This window comes from Hermetia illucens, chromosome 1, assembly GCF_905115235.1.
Source record: "Hermetia illucens chromosome 1, iHerIll2.2.curated.20191125, whole genome shotgun sequence".
Classification (NCBI taxonomy): domain Eukaryota; kingdom Metazoa; phylum Arthropoda; class Insecta; order Diptera; family Stratiomyidae; genus Hermetia; species Hermetia illucens.
This window is the reverse complement of record NC_051849.1, coordinates 71,340,923-71,362,204: the sequence shown is the minus strand read 5'-3', so window position 1 is coordinate 71,362,204 and position 21,282 is coordinate 71,340,923. Positions and strand designations below refer to the sequence as shown.

Here is a 21,282-nt window from a genome sequence, read left to right as displayed (position 1 = left end):
ATGAAATTTCGCGATTTCCCTTAAAAAAGTTAAAAAAAAATATTGTGATTTTTTATTTGAGACTTTGGGGCACGGTTCTTGAGGCTATATTCCATCGAATTAGCAATTAAAGAAATTGCAAAAGAAAAATGCTGTGAAGAGTCCTTTTAAAAGAATAATTCACTGTTTCACAGTGAAATCGCGAGGCAGGTCAAATGCTTCTTCATTTCAAAATTATGGATTAGCAGATTTTATACCATCGAGGAGAAAGTGTTTTTATTGTGAATAAGTTCAACATAGTCAATCATACGCTTAACGATTCATTATAAGAAATAAGAGTTAGATTCCAGACCTCAATACCTTTTGTTAACTGTCCGGTACTATGGAAACATAAATTTCACAACCGCCCCTAGAAGTCCCTCCTCCGCCGCAGGAGGCTTTACACCGGCACCTGCTAATGCAGTGGATGGGGATCGCCAATCCCCTACTCAGTTAAAATCTTTAGGAATCTCCCCTTATATAGTTATTTATATATTTATACTATATTTACTTTTTCCACTTATATAATTTTCACGAATAATTCTTTCTTTAATTTAAAATCATCATTTTATTTACAGGAAGGAATAGTTGGACGGATGATATCGACTTCGACTTAAATAGTGAATTTGGAAACAATGGATATCTTAACAAGTACGTGATAATATTCTATATCATAGTTCAAATTTCAAACATTTATTTGCTAACTGTGTGTAGTTCTTATTTAAAGCTCATCCGTAGCATTAATAATTAGCGTACACTTTGGAGTCCATTGTTGAAAGCTGTATTTTCTAGAATCTCCGAAACTGATCTGCTTGAAAATATGTTTCAAAGCTCCATTATTAACTTTTCTAAAGTAAACGTTACACGATTAAAAATATTTTTCAACATTCTATCAACTTATGACTTTCTCATGTGACCAGTACAAACTGGTTCTTGTCATTTATTATCATATTACTACTAAATAGATTACCAAGTCGCTAAAACTCACACTTGATACAATTCCAATTGAATAATTATTCCCTAAAATTCTAGTGACGCATTTCTATCTCTTTCTTCGGAGCTGACTGTATTGAAGCAAGAAATACCATCACCCAATAGTGATGAGCGAAAGGTAAAACGGTTGCCGCAACAACACACTCAGCAACCCCCAAACTCTGTCAACAACGCGAGCGGTCAAAACAATGCTTCTAAGAACCTCCTCAATGACGACAATGGCAAAAAGGAACAATCCGCCAATGGCAAGACGGCAAACGGGTTGAGCATTGAGGATAAAACAAGTGCAAATAATGCAATTGGAGCATTGAAATCGAATAACATTCCGCAAAGTAAGCCAAGCGGAGATCAGATAATCGAACCGCAACCCACTTCGCTTCAACCGTTGAACCGCAGCCCATCAGGTGTATACACCCAGCAACAGCCGTCTCAGCCCCCAAATTTACAACAACAAAAAAGCATTAGTGGTGGTGCTGGAGGCGGTGAAACAAACAGTGGTAACAATTTAAATTTTTGTTTACATAAGTAGTTGACCAACTGTTGTTAATTTCAATTTAATGTCTCTTCTTTCTATTCGCTATAATAGCTCGTAATAGCCCCAGCCAATCAAACATTCCTGATGGCAATTCCGAAGATTTCAAGTAAGTTAAAAAGCTCCTCTGGCATTCATTTCTTTTAAAAACTTGAGGTGAGGTCGTGTACTTATAACATCAAACTCTTGCTCAGGTTTCAATACATATTGGCAGCAGCTACATCTATCGCAACGAAGAATAACGAAGAGACGCTTACCTACTTGAACCAGGGCCAAAGCTACGAGATCAAATTGAAAAAGTTGGGGGATTTGTCGCAGTATCGTGGAAAAATATTGAAGGTATGTTGAATATATTTAGTTATAACGATTAATCCTTTGTTTGTAGTAAGGTCCATTAACTTGCGTCAGATTAAATAAAGTGTTACAATATTGACCCCATTTAAGAAATTGATATGTGCTTCTATTAAATATTTCCTTAGCTAAGTGGTTAGTTCCTCATTGCAAGGGCTTTGGTATTATATTGTCCCAAATCGAAATTAGTTTGGATTGTGTAATATTATTCTTTAGTTACAAATATTACAGACAGGGTAGGTAAAAGCCAAGTTTTCACCATGCAGTTTCACTATTTCATCTTGGACCATAGTAATGCCCGCCAAATTTCATGGAAGTTTTCCAGATAGTCTACCTACAAAAAAAATCTGGAGTGAAATAGCGAAATTACAAAAAAAAACTTAATTTATTGATGTGATATTTCCAATTATGTCTAAACAAAACTTTTGTAAAACTTCATTAACATTCCACACAAAATTCATTTTATCATATCATTCGTGGAAAAACATATAAACCTGGGGACTAAAAAATTTATTTCCAAACATCTTCCTGAGTAACCAATATTCTAACGAATCAAAGAAAAAATTCATTTGCCTAAACTAACTCATACGCTTCATTTAGCTCCGTATACTTGTTGTTGGTATTGTTGACTTATACACATAAACTTTACTTTTCAAAAATTAACAAAAAGTAGATTTAATGGTGTTAAATGGCATACTCTAGATTATCCTGTTGAAAATAAAGATCATCTCTTCTATTTTTTTTAAGTCAAGCCATAAAAAAAATTCAATCACTTATCTATCGTCATATCATCTATAGCGTTGCCTTTCGTATGACTGAACTACACTGAACCATTTAGTCTTGTGGGTGTTTGATTTTTTGCAATTTTTCAAGGATTTTCTACGCAACTCACGATCAGACTCAATTCGTGTGAAGTAATTTAAGCCACAAAACCTCACCGAACCTTATCTGGTACGAGGGAAAAAAAGTGACTACAGTCAAAATATGATTGCGGGACACTAATTTCCTTATCCGTGTTACTATCCAAAAACCTCTGTTAAAATCGCAAAATAAGATGAAATGAGTGCAATAAGCCCTTACTCATCGAGAATGGAAGGATGAACTAGATTTATGGTTCCAACCGTCAAATGTAGTGATGGCATTCTGCTTATGAAGCTAAAAATTTGATAAATATAAAGTGTTTTTAGAGTCAAGTTCTATTCCTTCCGGACTGCATTCTATCGTATATGGAGTCACTTTTAAACCAGATAATGATATTAGTATTATAATTAAATCTTGGCTATATACACTTTAAATATATTGAGTTTAATTTGATTGTTCGGTGGTCTCAAACTTTTGAAAAACAAAGTCTGGACAGGAAAGCGTTATCGAAAATGTTATAAAAGAGATAGTAGATATAAATGACTGGCAACCTGGAATTTGACATTAAACGTTTTTTTTTTTCGGGATAAACTTTGGAACGAACGCCTTTGTGCGTCTTTCGCGGGATGACAGGCATTATAGCTTTGTTAATATTAATAACATTTGCATCAAACTTCTTAATATCATGACCTAAATCTGATCTGATTGCTGTTAAACACCATTACTACTTCAAGGTAGATTTTCTTAGCCTAGATTGCATACAAGGTCATAATCAGAAATCTTAGTTAAGGAGGCGAGATTAGTTTCTGAAAATAAGTCTTTATAAATGTAAATCTGCTCTTTTGGACCTAATTCGAAAAACTGTTACGTGCGTGGGATTTCAAAATGCCCATATACCCACTAAATTTCATGCTAATCCAATCCGTCATGAATTTCCTTCCCTCGATCACGGCTCTAGTTCCACGAGAGATCGGCAGCCCAGTCTTTGTTTTTTTTTTGTTATTTTCACGATACGTTGGCTTTTCATGTTATGCAAAAAATATAACTCCCCAACGCCACTATTCGGCCCAATCTTGGTTTCCAAAGAGCCTATTGCAGTACCTTGAATTGCTTTGACTCTCCTTTGCGTTAAACCTAGTATCACCAATTTGTAACTCATTTTTTGAGAATCTTCGCACATCTACGAAAAAGATAGAAAATCACTGATATTTTTTCCATACTGTTTAATTATCGATTTAATATGCAAATTAATGAAATTGCCTTTACTCCAGAATCCAATACATAATTTACAATTTTGGTTATATATCACCTTGCATCTATCGATAGATATCGGACATTATCAACCTGATTAGACGTTAATCAAGATAAAATGTGCATCGGTTAAATTGGGAATATTCCATCATGCTATTTATTGAATGCGTATCGATCAGGTGAATTCTAGATTGAAGACTTAGTCAATAGCAAAAAGTGAAACAGCTTCTAACGTACAAAAAAAGTTTACTTACTTATCGAGACGCTTGTAAATTTCATTGTCTTTCCATGTACAATGATTTACAAATAATTTCTAAATTGAAAGAGTATTTGTGGCTCTTTTAAAAGTTTTGTGTAAAACAAGACCTGCTTACTGTCTGCCACACGCACTTTTTTCGGAAACGTCTACCGCGATTTAACGATTTAAATGAAATTTGGTAGACACATGAGAACTATGAAATCCCAATCATGCATGTGTGGGATCTATACTCAATTTATATATGCAAATGGCGGGTATACGATATTTTTCTCCTAATATACCCCGAGGGGTATCAAATGAACGGCCTCAGTTAATATTTGCAGTTTTCATACCCTTTGCAAAATAGGGGAGTACGCGGCCAAAAAGTACAAACTTCAATTGAGGCCTCGGAGGAACTGTGCATTTCAAAACAAGTTTAACTTACTTAATGAATATCCAAGCCGAACTTCATAAAATAGAATCATCGAGCAGCCAAATATCCTGACATAACGAATCCGCAAAAGCTTAATATTGGGTTTAAATGAACTTCTGTATACTTTCTAAATAATGCTCAACTCTTACTGTGTAGCCAGATACTAACAATTGGCATATTGCCGACAAAGCAATTTCCATAACATTAATTGTGTAAATGGTTCTTGAGAAAATAGTGCACAATTTTTAACTATGGACAAATGGAACTGTCGAGCTCCAAGCCCCATCACATATGGGAACACAAAACCATTCATATCTAAAATGTCCTTTCATTCACAAACTTATTTAAAGTTTAATAGAAAAGGAACTGTCCGTCAATCTGTATGACACGAAATTTAATTTCAAAACTTGAGGGATGTAGGAAGTTCAGGGATAATATCTTAATTTGCATAAGAACTGGGGTGTATGCTTTTTCTTATAAAGTAGTCTTGCGGAAAATCAACGAAATGAAAACCAATGAGTTGCTATTTATGTAACTTGAATAATAAACAAAACCAAATACTTCTCTTTAAGAAAAATATACTCCATAAAGATCAATAAACTTCTGCTTAAATTTGCCCCAATAGCGTGATGCAAGACACATCCAGAAAATAAGTATACTCAATTTTTGTAAGCTTCAAACAATTACATGGTTGCATTTGTATAAACATATGTAAGTCATTTTTCGACATAATCACCATCTTTTCGATGCGAGTGGTAAAGCGGAGGATCAACGTTCTAATGTTTGCCTTGAAAGTCTCTGGCCAACTCCATTTCTCTATCTCCCCTTCACTTTTTTCCACTCATATTCACCTTCAAAGATGATAATCTGAAAATTTCTTACATTAAAAACAAAAACCTTCCCAACTGGATCCTAAGCTTTTGTTCTTAAATAAAATACAATTTAAAATCAGGAAATCCTTCGAGTTGGAAATTAGACATTCCTTTGAACTTGATACCTTCCCACTTTGCAGCTTCCTGCTTTTGTTCAACAGATAAGGGTTCCACTCCGTTGTCAATTAAATATGACCAGTCCTAACCAATCATCAAAATTCAGTAAAAAAGTGTTTATTAAAGCAGTGTTGGACAGGGTTCGTAAATTTTAGCAGAGCTTTTCCAAACAAAATGACCGCTTCCCAGCGTTCTTCATTAGACGCCTTTTTTCATAGCTGCATTGGGGGACACCTAACTGCAACTATTTCAAAGAGGCGGTACTGGAACCAGCAAAACGATTAAGTATTCTAACAACTTCCACACTACATAGGATTTTTTTTAAATGTGCTTTTGCAAATAAAATTTTTAAAAAAAAACCGCAAAAAAAATCGCTAGGAACGACGAACGAACGTTAACGACAATGGGAACAACATAGACAGAAAATCCTACGTGGTATAGAGGAGCAAGTAGTTCGGAATAAACAATAAAATTTTTTAGTCCACCGAATAAAAATCGTCCGAGATATAGATCGGGCCGACTTTTAAGTATTGGAAAATACAAATAAATTCGTCTTACATTTCCTTCCAGATTATCATCCTTTTCTTGCATTTCCCTGTTGATTTTACCTCGGATCTTGTCAGTTTTGCAGCAGCAAACAAGGACCTCTCCGTTTTGCTAGTGTGTTTGGAGCCGATCTTACAGCAATTTCAATGCCCATATTATTCAATGTTTGCATTATACACTATGCGTGCAAATCTATCGTTGAGTGATCCACCTATACTCCTTACAATCACTGAACAGCACTTTATTTTCACTCGTTGCGTTATTCTATAGAAGAAAACAATAGTAACAACTATATAAATGTATGACTTATTACAAAATAAAAGCGAAAAGTGAATTTACTTCACTAAGAAAGTAAAATAGATTCCCCAATTAACGGCCTCAATTATGGCATTCGAGCTCTTCTATTCTTGAGGAAGGACCAAACTAAAACGCTTACCAACACTTACATAAAATTCTATGAATAAAATAACGAGGAAGTGATATTCGTCGGAAATTTGATCGTTTCATAACTGGATCTCGAGATTTCCGGATGCATGCGGTGTTGGAAATGGCGATTTCGTTATCCCGGATTCAAATCCCGGTAATGGATGTTTGTGCCGTCCTGATGCTGTAGGCGTATTATTTGCACAGCATTAAATGCGATAATGGATCTGAAATACAGTCTCACAGGAAGCTGCGTCTATGTAGATAGCCTGTATTCACCAAAGGAGTGAACAGTGAAAAAAGTCGTACTTGTCCTGCGCCTTCAAGTCTTTTTCGATTCCGTGACAATATTTACATTTGCGGCTATGAATTTGCCGAAAAGGAACAAGGCCGTGACTCTACTTTCCACCTTGCAACATTCGAAAAATGTTGCAAATGCAGCGATGAAGTCTGGAGCGATTTTGTTTTATGGTACGAGCAAATCGTGTGTCGATTATATGGATCAAATTGTCACTCTTTTCACATCGAAACGCTGAACAGGACGATAGACATTGACTTTCTTATCTTTTGTTTTTCTTGCTCTAAGTGCTCAGGCCCTATGTACCAACAAACACTAAGGCGGATTTCATCTGCTCCACATGTATAAGCCAGGGTCCAGAAGATGATTTCATAAGTAGCTTCGATTTTTAATAGCAATGCAAATTCAAATAAAATCTAAAATTGACTGAAAAAAATATATAATATTGAAAAAAAAAATATTATAAGAATATATGTATTTGGAATGCAATATAAATCCAATCCGTAACGTAACATTTCCATACATTTATATGAAAATACATAGAGGTCTGACCAGACAACATGCACCAAACCAAAGATTATCGAAACAAGTGCCAAACGAAAATGAAAGTCAGTGACTTTATTATAATCCACTAGTGTCAGTGACTAATTTCACTCCTTGTGTAAATTCCGAGTATTATCTTCCTGGAATATAAAGGGAAGTCATTATATGATCCTTTCTCGCTCATATCTCCTAAATGAAAAGGAAGTATTTTTTTGCATTTGTAACAATAGCGTCCTAATTGCTATCAACAAACATTCTCTCTTAAAAAATCTGTCAAACAAAAAGGCCTTCATTTTAATGGTAGCCATGTAAAATCTAGGAAAAAGTTCGTACCGTTTTTCACAGAAGATAGGGTCAACTGAAAAACTGACTTCACTTACGGATATTATATAAAAAGTGGGTCTGTTCGATACTTTCTTTATTTCTTCCGTTCATAAGAGCAATCCAAAAATTATTTTCCTTGGAATAACCCTTGTATGTCAAACAAAGAGGAATGGATTTTCTACTATTATCAAGTGATTGTCTCTATTATCATTTTTTTATCTGGGTCGTCGATTACGACGAGCTGCCCATCAACATCCACTTTCATTGCATCGTTCCCAGGACATTTCGCCCTCTCATCTTTCGAACCTTAACACAGCAAAACCGAGTTATCCAAAAGCACTCAAGCATCTCGACATTATATAAGTAGTTTCAAACAAATCGACAAACATTGACAACATCAATTGTTATTCAACTTCATAAGCATCCATCGTTTTATTAAACTCAATTGAAAGATAAATTCTATCAAGAATAAAATGCACTCATTCTTTAATTTAAGCTGCCTACAGCATTTTCGCAATGAATATTCAGTTCTCAAATTCCAGCTCATGAGCTTAACCATTTAATTTTCTGCTCCGAATGTTGAATAGTCATATCCTGTGGAATCTATGACTCCCACGACCTTTAATTCTATTATATTAGCTTTCATTACGTCCGCGAATTCAATCGACATATTTGATTTAAGAAACGTATAGTATAATGTATTCACTAACAAATAATATTAAAGAAACCGTAAATTGAATTTACTTTGCGAAGAAAAATGGACCAGAGGCTCTTCCAATTTAATTGACTTATTTTCGCATCATGTGCTTCATAGTATCATAGAAACGATCAGTCATAGCCATCCAGAATATGGAAAATTACCCGGAGATTGTGGTTTCAGACATGGTTTTCGTCGAGTATTTAGAAAATAAAAGAATTGATCATCATATCAATTCTTCTTACTATTAAGACGGAATAGATATAATCAGATCATAGCTATTATTATTTCAAGCCAACGTAGGATGTAAAATGTTAAATTTTGAAACCAGCTTTTACATATATTTTAATTTCATTATAATAGCGATATCTTTCCACTGCTACGGAATTGCATCAAATATTGATTGAAATAGTATTGACAAAAAATCCCAATAACTGAATATAAGCAATTGATTTCGTTGTCTTGACTCTTGTATTTGGTTATGACTGACGGCGATTTGATGCAAATCGACCTATTTAAACTCAAAGAAGTTGTTTACTCAATACGCGGTTGAAAAGTTGAACTCGAATTAAGTCCATTGCGCTTGCAACATTGCAGAGCACACAAGTCAGTCCAAATGAACGCGCCAGATACGTCATTCTTTCCTATAAAATGTATGTATTTGAAATGACCAATTCCGCATATTAACGTTTTGAACGAAATAATTCTAATTTACAAGTCATTCAATTTGAATTGGACTGCATATCAATTAGGACCAATTTAGCCCAATCAAAAATAATCAAATGATTTGAAAAGTCTTCATAAATTAATCAAAATAGAAGAGGAATTTTTTTTGTCATGATTGCCTAAGACTAGGACTCAATGTAATTTAGCAACCACATTTAATATCGCATTCAATTTATTTTCATTGTTTTTTCTCTTCAAATTTGAACAGAGTATTATAAAAATATGTTTTCACGAACGACGTCTACAATATATGGAACGTGAGCAAATGCAACAATGGCAAGCATCGCGTCCAGGTGATCGCATTATTGAAGTTGATGTGCCATTATCATATGGTCTATGCCATGTATCGCAACCATTAAATCCAAATTTACTAAATACTGTCGAAGTCCTATGGGATCCAATGAAAGAAGTCGGAGTTTATATTAAAGTCAACTGTATATCAACTGAATTCACACCGAAGAAACACGGCGGCGAAAAAGGCGTCCCATTTAGAATACAAATCGAAACTTATTTAGATAATACAAATGTTGACAATTTGTTTAAGCCAATACATGCAGCTGCATGCCAAATAAAGGTATGATATTACATAAAATAATGGTGATTCATGTGTAGAATCATTTCTTTGTTAATCATTTAAAGGTGTTTAAATTGAAAGGAGCCGATCGCAAACATAAACAAGATCGAGAAAAAATTCAAAAACGTCCACCCTCGGAACAGGAGAAATATCAACCCAGCTACGAATGTACGATCCTGAATGATATTTCCACCGATGCTATTGGTCAGCAAGGATGTTACAGTCCAGAATAGTAAGTCTATTTTTCATTCTTTTATTTAAAAATGATTTATTCAGATATGCATGTAAGAGATTGTGCTATTATTCTCATTTCCATTTGTATAAGCTATCTCTTATTAAAAATCAGGGGGCAAATATTTTTCCATGACTTATCGTCGTTCCAAACCTGACGCATACTTCATCGTTGCATAGGAAAAATTCGAAGAATGTTGGATGATGTTCCTCAACTGCCTTAAAAGGCCAGATTTTTATCGCTTGATCTGGGAGGTAATGAATTATTATGCCCTGTGGACATACATCCTTGTAACTTTATAAAAATTCACGTTTCTTACAATGTAATAAAAAAAACGAAACAATGAAATCCAGTCAATTTTTCCATATTTATCCTTTTGATGGTGCTGCAGAATGAAACGCGGCTATATCCCCAGGACGCTTCCTTTCAATTTCTATAGTTTTTCTAATTGCGCTATGTCACCAGAAACTGTAAGTAGCCATAAGCAACCTTTATCAGGGTTTATTCTGGCATTTGTATCTTTCATTGTGTCATGCTTTACATCTGACTCCTTCTATCGATCGACGTGCAAAAGAAGGAAAAATGCTCAAAGATGTTGTTTCTTGTTTTTATATTAAAGTTCCGAAAAAGAAATGTAAATAAAGTCCAAAATAAAGGTTCTAGTGTATATACAGCGAGCAAAATTGAACTCCGGATACTCTAAAAAATACATACAAGTACTCCCTCAAACACTTACATGTTCAGAAAGGGGGTAAAAGCAGTCGATTTTTGTACAAGAAAGTAACGAATGGTCTCTTGAAAATAATACGAAGAAAATTGGCAAAAAAGGAAAAACATAAAACCCTTACTGCGAATTACAAAAAAAGGGTATTTTTGTAGACAAAATCGAAATCTAGACAAAGCTAAAAGTCGTAACAATGACATTAAAAACTCAAAAAATGGTTTGTAAATACTTCGTATGAAGATCTTTAGCTTCATATACAGCCTTCGTGGCATAGATTTGACCAGACGCTGGACATATTCGGCTGAATTTTTTTCTAATTCTTCGATATCTTCCATTTAAGATTTTTTTTGCTCGAAATGAACCGTTCGCGAAGAATCATCGACGTAATCCTACAGGCGCGCTATAATATTGCAGCCCGAGGATTGTGGAGGGGTTTCGACCTCATTCAGACAATTGAACAATTAAAAATCGCCAGTTTTCTACACTTTATTTGTTGAGTGAACGTCTTGGTACATCTTGAATGTTTAACGAATATGCAATTTCCCTTCGCTCGCATGGAATTTTAAAAAATCGATGTACATATTCGCATTAATATTCCCCTCTACGAATGCCAAATTACCTACGCCGTCCGTTCCGCAAGAGTTCAAACACCATAACACTTCCCTCGCCGTGTAATGTGCCTTTTCGGTTCCAATTTTGTGTTAGGCCTTCTCTACGCTTTTACTTTTCAACCGCTGGAGAATGCATTAAATTTACACTTGCCGGGAAAAAGCGCATCAAACCAAAACGTTGGTCCTCAAAAACGTAGTTCCGCGCAGACTGAAATCGCTTTACTTGATTGACTTCATTGCCACAAATACATCCGTGCAATACGTGAATTGCATTTCGTAAATTTTGAACCCACTATCCTACCACGCACCTTAATCGAGGATTTTTCTCCACTTCTAGGCGTATAAAACGCCAGCCATAGAAAATTACCTTCTCCTTTGCCCCTTTGTACTTATTATTTTCAATCGAATTTTCATGTTTAAATCTAGAAGTTATGTCATTAGTGGTGTTTCTAAGGTTGTGATTCTCCTCACCCATTATCCATAATAACTAATTGTTACCCGTTGAATCATGTATTCCTTGTACGAGACATTTCTAACTTTTATTTACTTTACTTTACACGCAGAGTCAAAACTGAAAGAGCCGGTTTGTGTAAAACAAATTAGTTGTGATTGTATGTGCATTATGACTCATCATCTAAGTAAAACTACGGATGTAATGTCCATATATGCGTCCACGAAGTTTTTACTGCGTCCGAATTTCAATTTTGTTTAAGAAAGTAGGATTTCCTGTGTTATTTGCTTTGTTCCTTATGTCCTTGTAAAAAAAAACACATACAACTCTTTTTACTCTCTTTCTGAACGCCTATGTATATCTGTCGCCGATGTCGGGATTTCAATTTTGCTCACCATACCTATGATAAATGTTCGGGGATCTCTGCGCTCCACGTCTGAATGCGGATCGAAAGTAGGATTCATGTTCATATAAATTAGTTTCTACACTACTGGACGACTTACAGCATTAGTGCCGTTTTCCCCATTTGAAATCTGAATAAAAGTCGAGACTTAATAATTCGCTTTCTGAAAAATGCTCGTGTGAATCAAACACGAATGACGGCAGGTAATAGTTTGTTAATAAATGTCGAGACTAACGAGACTGATCTGAAGTTCAGAACTCTTCTTCTACTAAACGAAAGCAATATTACTGTGCAAAACGAACATCTACTAGAAAGCTGTCTCAATCCAGGTCTTATCAATTTCTATTCAGCAAATTCCAATCGACAGATGGTAATCTTTAAGTAAGCTAATTACTGCCTTATACAATATCTTTCAAATTATTCATTCACCTAGACAAGTTCAGCACTATGGCGTTTGCCGGAATACGGAGAGATATTTTCAAATTCAGTCTCAACTGAAAATATCTGAAACACTCAGAAGCTATCACTTTTAAAGTATTTGAGGGCCACTCTGGTGAAAGATAAATTAACCTCCAGAATCATTACCGAGATGTCGGCTATGTCTCCGAACTGAATCACAGACAAAGACTTTGGATCTTCAGAAGCATTCCCAAATCCATTAATGTGTATGCTGTGCCATCCACAGTTGACACAATCAAGCACCTGAGCAATAAAATCCACACAGAACTGTTCAACTCAAGAGAAGGACTGGCTTCAACATGTCCATTCCAACTCATCTTTTTTTCCTGCTGAAAATTAGTTTCCACCTGAACTCAAGAAGATATTGCTCATGTTGTTTCGTTAAAATGAAGTTCACTACAGAAGTTGCTGCAACTTGAAAAACAAGTACGGTAACCCGAAAAAAGATTTTTTAGCAAAATTACCTTTGTCATTGACTCTCTCCACCTTATCAGCATGCATTTATATATAAGTCTTTCGACATTCAGGAATTACATATCTTAGGGGACTTGGCCGCTCGTATAAGATCCTGAATAACTCTGCCTCATATTTCTAGATTGGGGGAAAGGCTACTGGCAAAATTCCCTTTTCAAGGCGCTCATTGATAACTTCCCTGGCAAATGATGGTTCAACAAAGCGAAAATAAAATCAGTTATATCAAAAAAATTACTAAGGACTTAAATTGACACGAACTGCTTGCAATTTGATTCTCTGACTGACCTTTTCAAACATTTTTCCAATTTTTCTCATATTTGCGAGCGTTGCTGTGAATTCTTATGTGTGTTCCAACTCTCCTTCGAAGTTCCGGGGAAGCCATTTTTTTCCGAGTATTCCGCGCCACATAAATATAGAGTAATTCGTTTATTGGCAGCAGTATAATTTGTATTGCTTTTTTATTAACTCATCCACTCATGACTTACTTGTCCCAAAATGATTTGATCAAACCCGAGTCTGCACGGGGACTCATCTTAAGTGGCAAATTGGTCACGAAACCTTACCAGGGGTATACTGGTACTATGGGAACCGAAAAAGCCCCTGGACTCACATACTTCGGATGAACTCCTGTTGTATGTGAGGACAGCTCGGTTATTTGCGGTTGGCCCCCCTAGTGGGAGTTTCATGGTGGTTGTGGTTACGCTCAAGCGAGAAGAGACCTTCGGGTCTCGACGTCGTGTTGCGTATCAACACGGGTGCCGTACTCCATAGTTCGGTAGAAATTTAGGTAATTCTTGCATCCACCAGTATGAATGCTAAGCCATTCACTTGGTATAGACTGGTACCGTTGTTGCTTGTCTCAGCGGGGCTCTGATTGTGGTCACAAAATCAATCCGTGTCTGAAGAGGACCGTAGGATTTGTCTCACGACAGGTGCCTACGTAAAACACCATGGGCTTCACTGTCCCAAAATGGCTTTGAAGTATTATTTTTTCCTCATGTGAGATTTTACATAACTAGGATTGCTTCCTCATTCGAGAAAAATATCAATGTAAGATGACCAATTAAAAACAAATTTACCAAAAATTAGAGATGATACAATCAAAGTAGCTCTAGGCCACCCCAGGAAGCGTTATCCCAGTTTCCACTAGAAAAAATATCAAACAAATGTGGGAAAATATTAAAAATTTAGTTCTAAATTCGGCGAAAATGAAATATAGTTTGAAGATAAAAGAATAACACAAACCAAACATGACAAATATCAAAAATTTAAGCAGGCGATATGTTAACAAAATCTGCAGACGAAAGTAGCGAAAACGCAATAATGAAAAAATATAGTACTTGACAATATTATAAACAAATCGATGTTCGAACAGCGCTCAGTGTCGTAGAACCAAGGAAGTAGAACTACGAACCACAAAGTAAGGGAAATGCAGTCAACGAATCAATTATTTTTAATGAATCAAGTGCTTGAAAATTACTGCGAATAAAATATCGACATGCACTACATGCTTATTGATATCCATCAAACCCTACGGGAGTGCCGAATGTAATATACTCTGACATCGGACTAGGAATCTCAAGAAAACTATTCCGATTAGCAAAAGCGGAAAACAATAAGGGCCAAGCGAAAATCCAAAATGAATCGATATGAACTTTTCAATGGAATCACAACTCAAACAATGAAATACCCATGTTCGCTGTCAGCGAAGTGATCTCAACGGATACCAGAGAAACTCTGTTCACAAAATCCGCAAAACATATCGCATATCGCGCAAATCCAATGTACCAACGAGCGGAACACCGAATTCATGGAGAATAGGGAATATGAGAATAAGAAAGAGAGACCACTTATCAAAATAATGGACTTTAACCAAGAAAGTAGAATCTTTCCCTAAAGGCTCATATAAAAAACAAGTAGATAAAGTCAAAGTTTCTAAGAGTGGAAATACTCCTTAGGCAAATAAGGAGTGGTTATCGCGTCATAGAAGAAGAGCTCCAAATTAGTTAATTTTAATTAATTAAATGAGATCACTAATAATGATTCAACAATTGATTTACATTCGAGATTTCTAAAATCAAAATACCAATGTCCTTAACGTAAAAGTTCCCAAAACAATTTAACCTCCATGTGGAATATCGGGTATCAACCATATCTATGAGCCAACGCTGCCTTTTCAAGACAATATAGTTCAGCCCCCCTCTCGTCTGCATTTTTCCTCCTGTTCTGCACCATGACGCTCTAGGGCGACCTACTCGTCAGACATCCTTCGATAGTATGTCCAATTACATGGCATAACCCGTGAACAAATTGTCACTCTTTCCAAATATGTGACCTATCCCCTGTCACTTGCGCCTTCTGATCGACATGTCCTCAGATATCTGGCCCGTACGCCGGCGAAATTCTTCGTTAATCATGACAAGATACAGAATTAATGAAAGTTTGGAACTTTCGAGTGACAGTGGTGATTACTTTCCATATGCTATTCATATATAGCAGCACAGATAGAAGATTGCCGCAGAACATCCTCAACTTGATATTGATATTGAATTGCGTTTCAAAATCTTGGGTAAAATAGTGATGAGGGATTTAACGCTGTTAATGCGTCCAGCGATATCGAGTTCGGTGCGGTTATCGGCAGGAACCACGCTTCCAACATATACAAACTGTTCGATGCCATTAATGTTCTGGCTAGTAACGCAATCAGCAAGAATGGGATAACTAATCAGACTGCAAACATTGGTTTTTGTTAACCTTTATCTTTCAATCCAACTCTATGTGCCCCTTTTTCCAAATCCAGAACCATCTGGATAAGGTCCGTGACTATGTGAAAGAGGAAGCAAATGCCATTAGCGTAGCCAAGGTGTTTGAAGAAAAATGTCACGTGCCATTGAACTCCTCCACGTCCATCAGCCAAAGCAGGAAAAAAGTATCAATGACAAAAAGCAAACCCGATGGACTTCGCTTTGGACTTTAAGTTCTTCTGAGATTTTGTTTCGATTCAGATTTCGCTCTGAAAACATTAGTTTCTCCAGGACGCCCCTCCTTCTACTTTCTGGTTTTCATTTCGAAAGTAAATAATCCAAAGGTTGCTAATGTAGTTGGTGCAGGGGATCCAGAGTGGAAACCGGCCTTCAGTCGATCAAACTTTTGAGGTGTTTCTTGATGCGAACCAAGAAAATTTAGCTGTTATTTTTGTAATACCCCTTCAACAGTTATACGGGTGCCCTCTTTCGGAATTTTAACAATCATCCTTCTTCCCCCTTCTTCTACTCATTGAGAAAGATGTTAAGACTCAGGATTTACGAACGAACGTTAATGTTAATGGCTTCTCTTCCTAGGAATGGTTTATATCAGATATTATACGAAGAGGAGCCTACTATTAACATCTCCGATAAGACCATCAAAACCCTTACGACCATTTACAAGCTCCTGATACAGTTCTGCAATCATTGTTACTTCCGGTAGCTTCTGCCTCCTTAACGGAGGCCATGATAGAGTTCGTTTTGCCACGTTCATATCCCATCACGTCTTGTCAAGTACAGTTCTCGTACTACACATACTACACGGCAATGGAGCTTCAGCGTGTCGTGCGCACTTCTACCCGCAACTGTCAACAGAGTTCTCAACTCCACACGTTCTTCAATCCACTTTCACGTTTCACACTCAGCCAAGTCTTGCAGCGTCCTTCTAAGACGTGTCCGATATAAAGGCACCTTCAATGGTGGCCTAGTAATTATCAATATTCTCGAGCGGGTCATTTATATCGTTGCGTAACGTGAAAGTTTTCCCACTTTTGGACAATAGTCAATTTTCAAAAATGACCGGTATTGAATTTGCTTAGCTGACGATCTCTTCCCCTGTTAGCAGGCGCGAAGGTAAGCTATCATCGGATGATGGTCCTAAATCTACTGATCACAATTTGGACAATCTGATTACATATCCGTTCACGGTCAGGCGAAAGCCAAATGTATGACAGGCCCTATGCTCGAACAATCTACTGCCGACAAAGATGCTGGAGAAGTTTCAGAAATTTTCAAATCTTTTACTGGTTGTTATGCTCGCTAAGACAACGCATACATGAGGAAAGTGTTAACACAGTCCGACTTGGCATTTAGATGACCCATAATGATCACAATATCGCCTTAAGGAAACCTCTCCTGATTTACGAGTAGTTGTTCATATAAACCCATATATACTGTATATAGGAAGTCTTTGATGATCCGTAGCACTGCACAATTATGATGCTGCTTGATTTGGACCGCAATTTCGAAGTCAGCAGTATTCTCAACCTCAGTTCAATGGTCGTAGGACCATGTATGATGAATCTTATCGCTATCTAGAAGGGCGCCCGGATTACTTGTAAGGTTAACATACTTGCAAAAATAATAGTCACAGTCAATGTTATGTTTGCAGCGAATGACGCTCATTCATTTCTTCCCAAACCCACTTCCATTTGGTATTTTGGGAGGCTGTGATTCTTAACAATGTTGGCAGCCGGATGCGCTACATCTTTCCAGATGTACGGACATTCCTGCCAGCATTGTCATATTCAGAGCTTCATCATTATTATAATCATAATCAACCCCCAGCAGTAATGTTGATGAGCTATCAAAACTATCTTCTTTCTCTGAATATATTTGCCGGTCATTCGCCCATCCATATCAAAAGAATTTATAGACTTCGCTGATTAGACTCTGCACACGAAATGGAATTCTGTGCGAACACACAATATTCAAAATCTTTCGCAGCTGACTCTTTTGAATATTAACTATATCAATTTGAGTAGATCAAAATGTAGTTGATAGAGACTAAGCCTTTGGAATGAAGGGGGGTATAAAATGCTATGAGAATAGAAAAGGATAATGACAGCTAAATGGAAGGGAGTGAGCTGGAAAAGCAGATATCTAACTTCAATGTTAAGCAGCCAGATCAGCTCGAAAACATTATTGGTAATGTTTTTCTAATAACTCCAACGTACTATGCGAGGTATATGGGCCGCGAATGTTCTCGTTTCAAATATGACGTCTTCATCTAAATAGACACGACGAGACGTTGTTTGTTCTCTGGCAAAAACCCATAGTAGCCATAGGAAGCGACAGCTGTTTCAGATTTGGGATTCAACTTAATAAAACATTTATTCAAGAGCTCTTGATCATCAGCTATTTTATAAGTTCGGCCATCTCCAGTAAACTTCGTCATGCATATCTTAAAATTTCATTCCTCCTTCAGAACTTAAATTCAAATCAATTGTAAATAATTAATTGAATGCATTCTTTTTTCTAATTTCATTTCAATCACGCATAGTATAAAACCGACTGTCTCGCCGTTGATGCCTAATTCTCCTGTTCATATGCCAAAATATGATGGTGTTTTACCATTTTCAAATACCAATTCCAGCCCAATTGCTATAAATAGTGTAACATCAACAAACACAAACAATTTCAAACTAATGGATCAAAATATGGTTTCACCCCAACAACCCGACATTGAAGAGTTTGTAAGTTAACTTATTCTAGGAAAGATATCTGTTTTCCCATTGTCTATGATAATATTTATAATTAAATTTTGCAGTCAACAACAATTACCAAGGATTCCTCCCCATGTCAGGTGTCCCAGTGGCTAACTTTCTATCGCTTAACAGCTTATGTTTCAACATTCACTCACTTCTCCGGCTCTGACATTTTAAGGTAAGTGCACTCTTCAGGACCTTAGTTACGATTAACTTTAATTTTCGTTATTAACTCCAGGATGTCTAAGGAAGATCTAATTCAGATCTGCGGCCTTGCTGATGGCATCCGCATGTTCAACACACTCCATGCAAAGTAATAATTTTTCTTTACAAAAATTGAACTGTAATAATAACATAACACTTTTCCATTCAAAGGGCCATAACACCCCGACTAACCATTTACGTAAGCATTGACGGTAGCAGTTACCATGCTATTTATTTAACATCAAACACAACAAGGGAACTTGCTAAAAAACTCATCAAATTGCCTGGTTTCTACGAGTTGTGCTCGTCGTCTAACGTCAATATGAATGGTAACGTCGATGGCAATGTATACTCAGGCTGGGGTAAGAGTTTTCGCTTTTACATTTCTATTACAAACCAGCATTAATTAACAGGATGACTTTCTGTTTGTGTTTTCTCTTCATCCCCATATGAAAAATAAACTCATTGCCATCTAGGAATGCATTCTAAATACTCAGGAAGTGGATCGAATTTGTTTGATGCTTCCAAATTAAATATTTACACGAACGGTCCGTCCGGCATTCTTGTAATGGTAACCGATGAGGTTTTGAACAATGTGAAGGACGACAGTTTGTTCGCAATTGAAGTACAAAATGGAAAAGTGCTTATGAAGACAAATTACAAGAACGAAAGCTAAAGCGACGTTGCTGAATGTTCCGAAAGGATGCCATGGGCGTGGTGAATTAGCCAACGATTCGGAGTAAAATTAATCTTCTTAAGAACTTTTCGAGCTAAATACGAAAAATGTATCTATTTGATAAGTTGCGCAAACGTTATTTTTTGTTTATTCTTTATCAACGTCTGCTGCTTTATTTTTATAGAGAACTTATAAAAAGTGGAAAATGCTTTCAAAAAAATCCCTGTTTCCTGATGCACTTTGTAATATTGGTTTTACAATTTTTATTCGCTTTTCGTGAACCGAGTTAACTTTTAAATTTGTGACTATTGGTTTTTAAAATTCTATTTTATTCTATGAAGCACTAAATTTAAAGCTATTCACAATGTTATTATTATTACAGATCCCTTAGTATCCCTTAGTATTTTTGTTTGTGTGTGTTGCTGTTAAATTTACCATTGATGATATATTGTAACATTCTTTATTATATATACAAGCCCTTTTATCGAAAAAATAAAAAAAGATGACACACACGTAAATTGTTGTTTTTTCTAAGACACCCGCCACCCATATCAAGATCCGAAAACTCCAGTGAGCAAGCTATGTAAAGCGGATAGTTGGCACAAAAATTTACAGATGCAACCCTATTTAAAGACAATATGGAAAGCAAACAACTACCTTCAAAGACCTGGAACGAATAGAGGATAGGCTGCTCAGCTTCACCAACTGAGAAATGCCTTCGCTCAACTGAGAAACGGTGGCAAATCCTTCGAGAGGACTATAAAAAATTATAAGTGATACACATGTGCGAATTAATATTTCGAAAATTAATATTTCTCATCATCCACGTTTCCCACCCGCACCATAGGACAATTCTCATTAAAACTTGTTGTAGCTTTGTACTGATGAAGGGGGTAAGTTGCTCCCTAAATATATATCTACATTGAAAAATAAAAATTGTACTTTGGAGGAAGCTACTGGTCTATCAATTTTAGGCTAAACTACAAATAGCAGACGATATCTAACCTCCTATTAAAACTCCGTAAGTTTAATGTAATTTCTTTGAGCGCATAAAAAGGCGGACTGAGTAATAGATAGTACCCGCTGCAAAGAATTTATATTGGTTGAATGTGCATATTAATTTTAATTAAAATGCCCTATTACTTTTGTGTGGGTTAAAGTCAGCTTGAATTGTTATATATGATTTTGTAGCATATTTTATATAGAATAAGATGTGTAATTTAAATTTTTGAAAAAGTTCTCATAAAGTAACCACATTTACTATTGTCATTCCTTCACTTTTTTGGGCGGAGAACAAATGTGCGCAAAGTAATTTTCTTGATTGTTGTATTGTTGATTTATTATGTTGTTAGAAAACTCTTGTCAGAAGAAAGTGAAGCCGTTTATAGTTATGGTAACGTAAAAAAGTCCTATTCAGAGAATAGTTGCTAAGGAATTCAGCATCTCGATTGCTATTCGATCAAGTTAAAAGTTATTAACATTGGAAAAAAACTGTTATGCAAGATAATAATTCGCAAAAGAACACATTTAATGGACTGTCAAAGGCAGGACCACCATATCTTATAATTGGGCTAATCAAAATGTATCCTCTTTTCAAAAGAAAGGATTTGTCACATTCGACTATCTTTTGGAAAACGTTAAAGTACCCGCGGTCAAACATGGGGCGGACCTATGATAGCAGTTTCTTTTTTTGCTCATGATATAGTTGGCCCAATGTCTAAGGTTGTGGTTTTAAGGGG

The 21,282-nt window shown here is 36.1% G+C and overlaps 1 protein-coding gene across 4 annotated transcripts in view; it reads left to right on the top strand.

Moving 5' to 3' along the window:
* Positions 1 to 20,061, top strand: part of LOC119646167 (transcription factor CP2) — a 54,001-nt gene extending 33,940 nt beyond the window's left edge. For 2 of the 4 annotated variants that reach the window (XM_038046543.1, XM_038046546.1), the window contains 11 exons: positions 597 to 669; positions 1,051 to 1,508; positions 1,598 to 1,652; positions 1,738 to 1,882; positions 9,432 to 9,797; positions 9,863 to 10,029; positions 18,459 to 18,651; positions 18,726 to 18,841; positions 18,902 to 18,976; positions 19,039 to 19,229; positions 19,344 to 20,061. In XM_038046543.1, the coding sequence (XP_037902471.1) occupies positions 597 to 669; positions 1,051 to 1,508; positions 1,598 to 1,652; positions 1,738 to 1,882; positions 9,432 to 9,797; positions 9,863 to 10,029; positions 18,459 to 18,651; positions 18,726 to 18,841; positions 18,902 to 18,976; positions 19,039 to 19,229; positions 19,344 to 19,543 (2,039 nt within the window). In that variant the 3' untranslated portion in view covers positions 19,544 to 20,061. Of the gene's footprint in view, positions 1 to 596; positions 670 to 1,050; positions 1,509 to 1,597; positions 1,653 to 1,737; positions 1,883 to 9,431; positions 9,798 to 9,862; positions 10,030 to 18,458; positions 18,652 to 18,725; positions 18,842 to 18,901; positions 18,977 to 19,038; positions 19,230 to 19,280 lie in introns of all 4 variants that reach the window. The other 2 variants (XM_038046544.1, XM_038046545.1) reach the window with 2 other exon arrangements.
* The last annotated feature ends 1,221 nt before the right edge of the window (positions 20,062 to 21,282 follow it).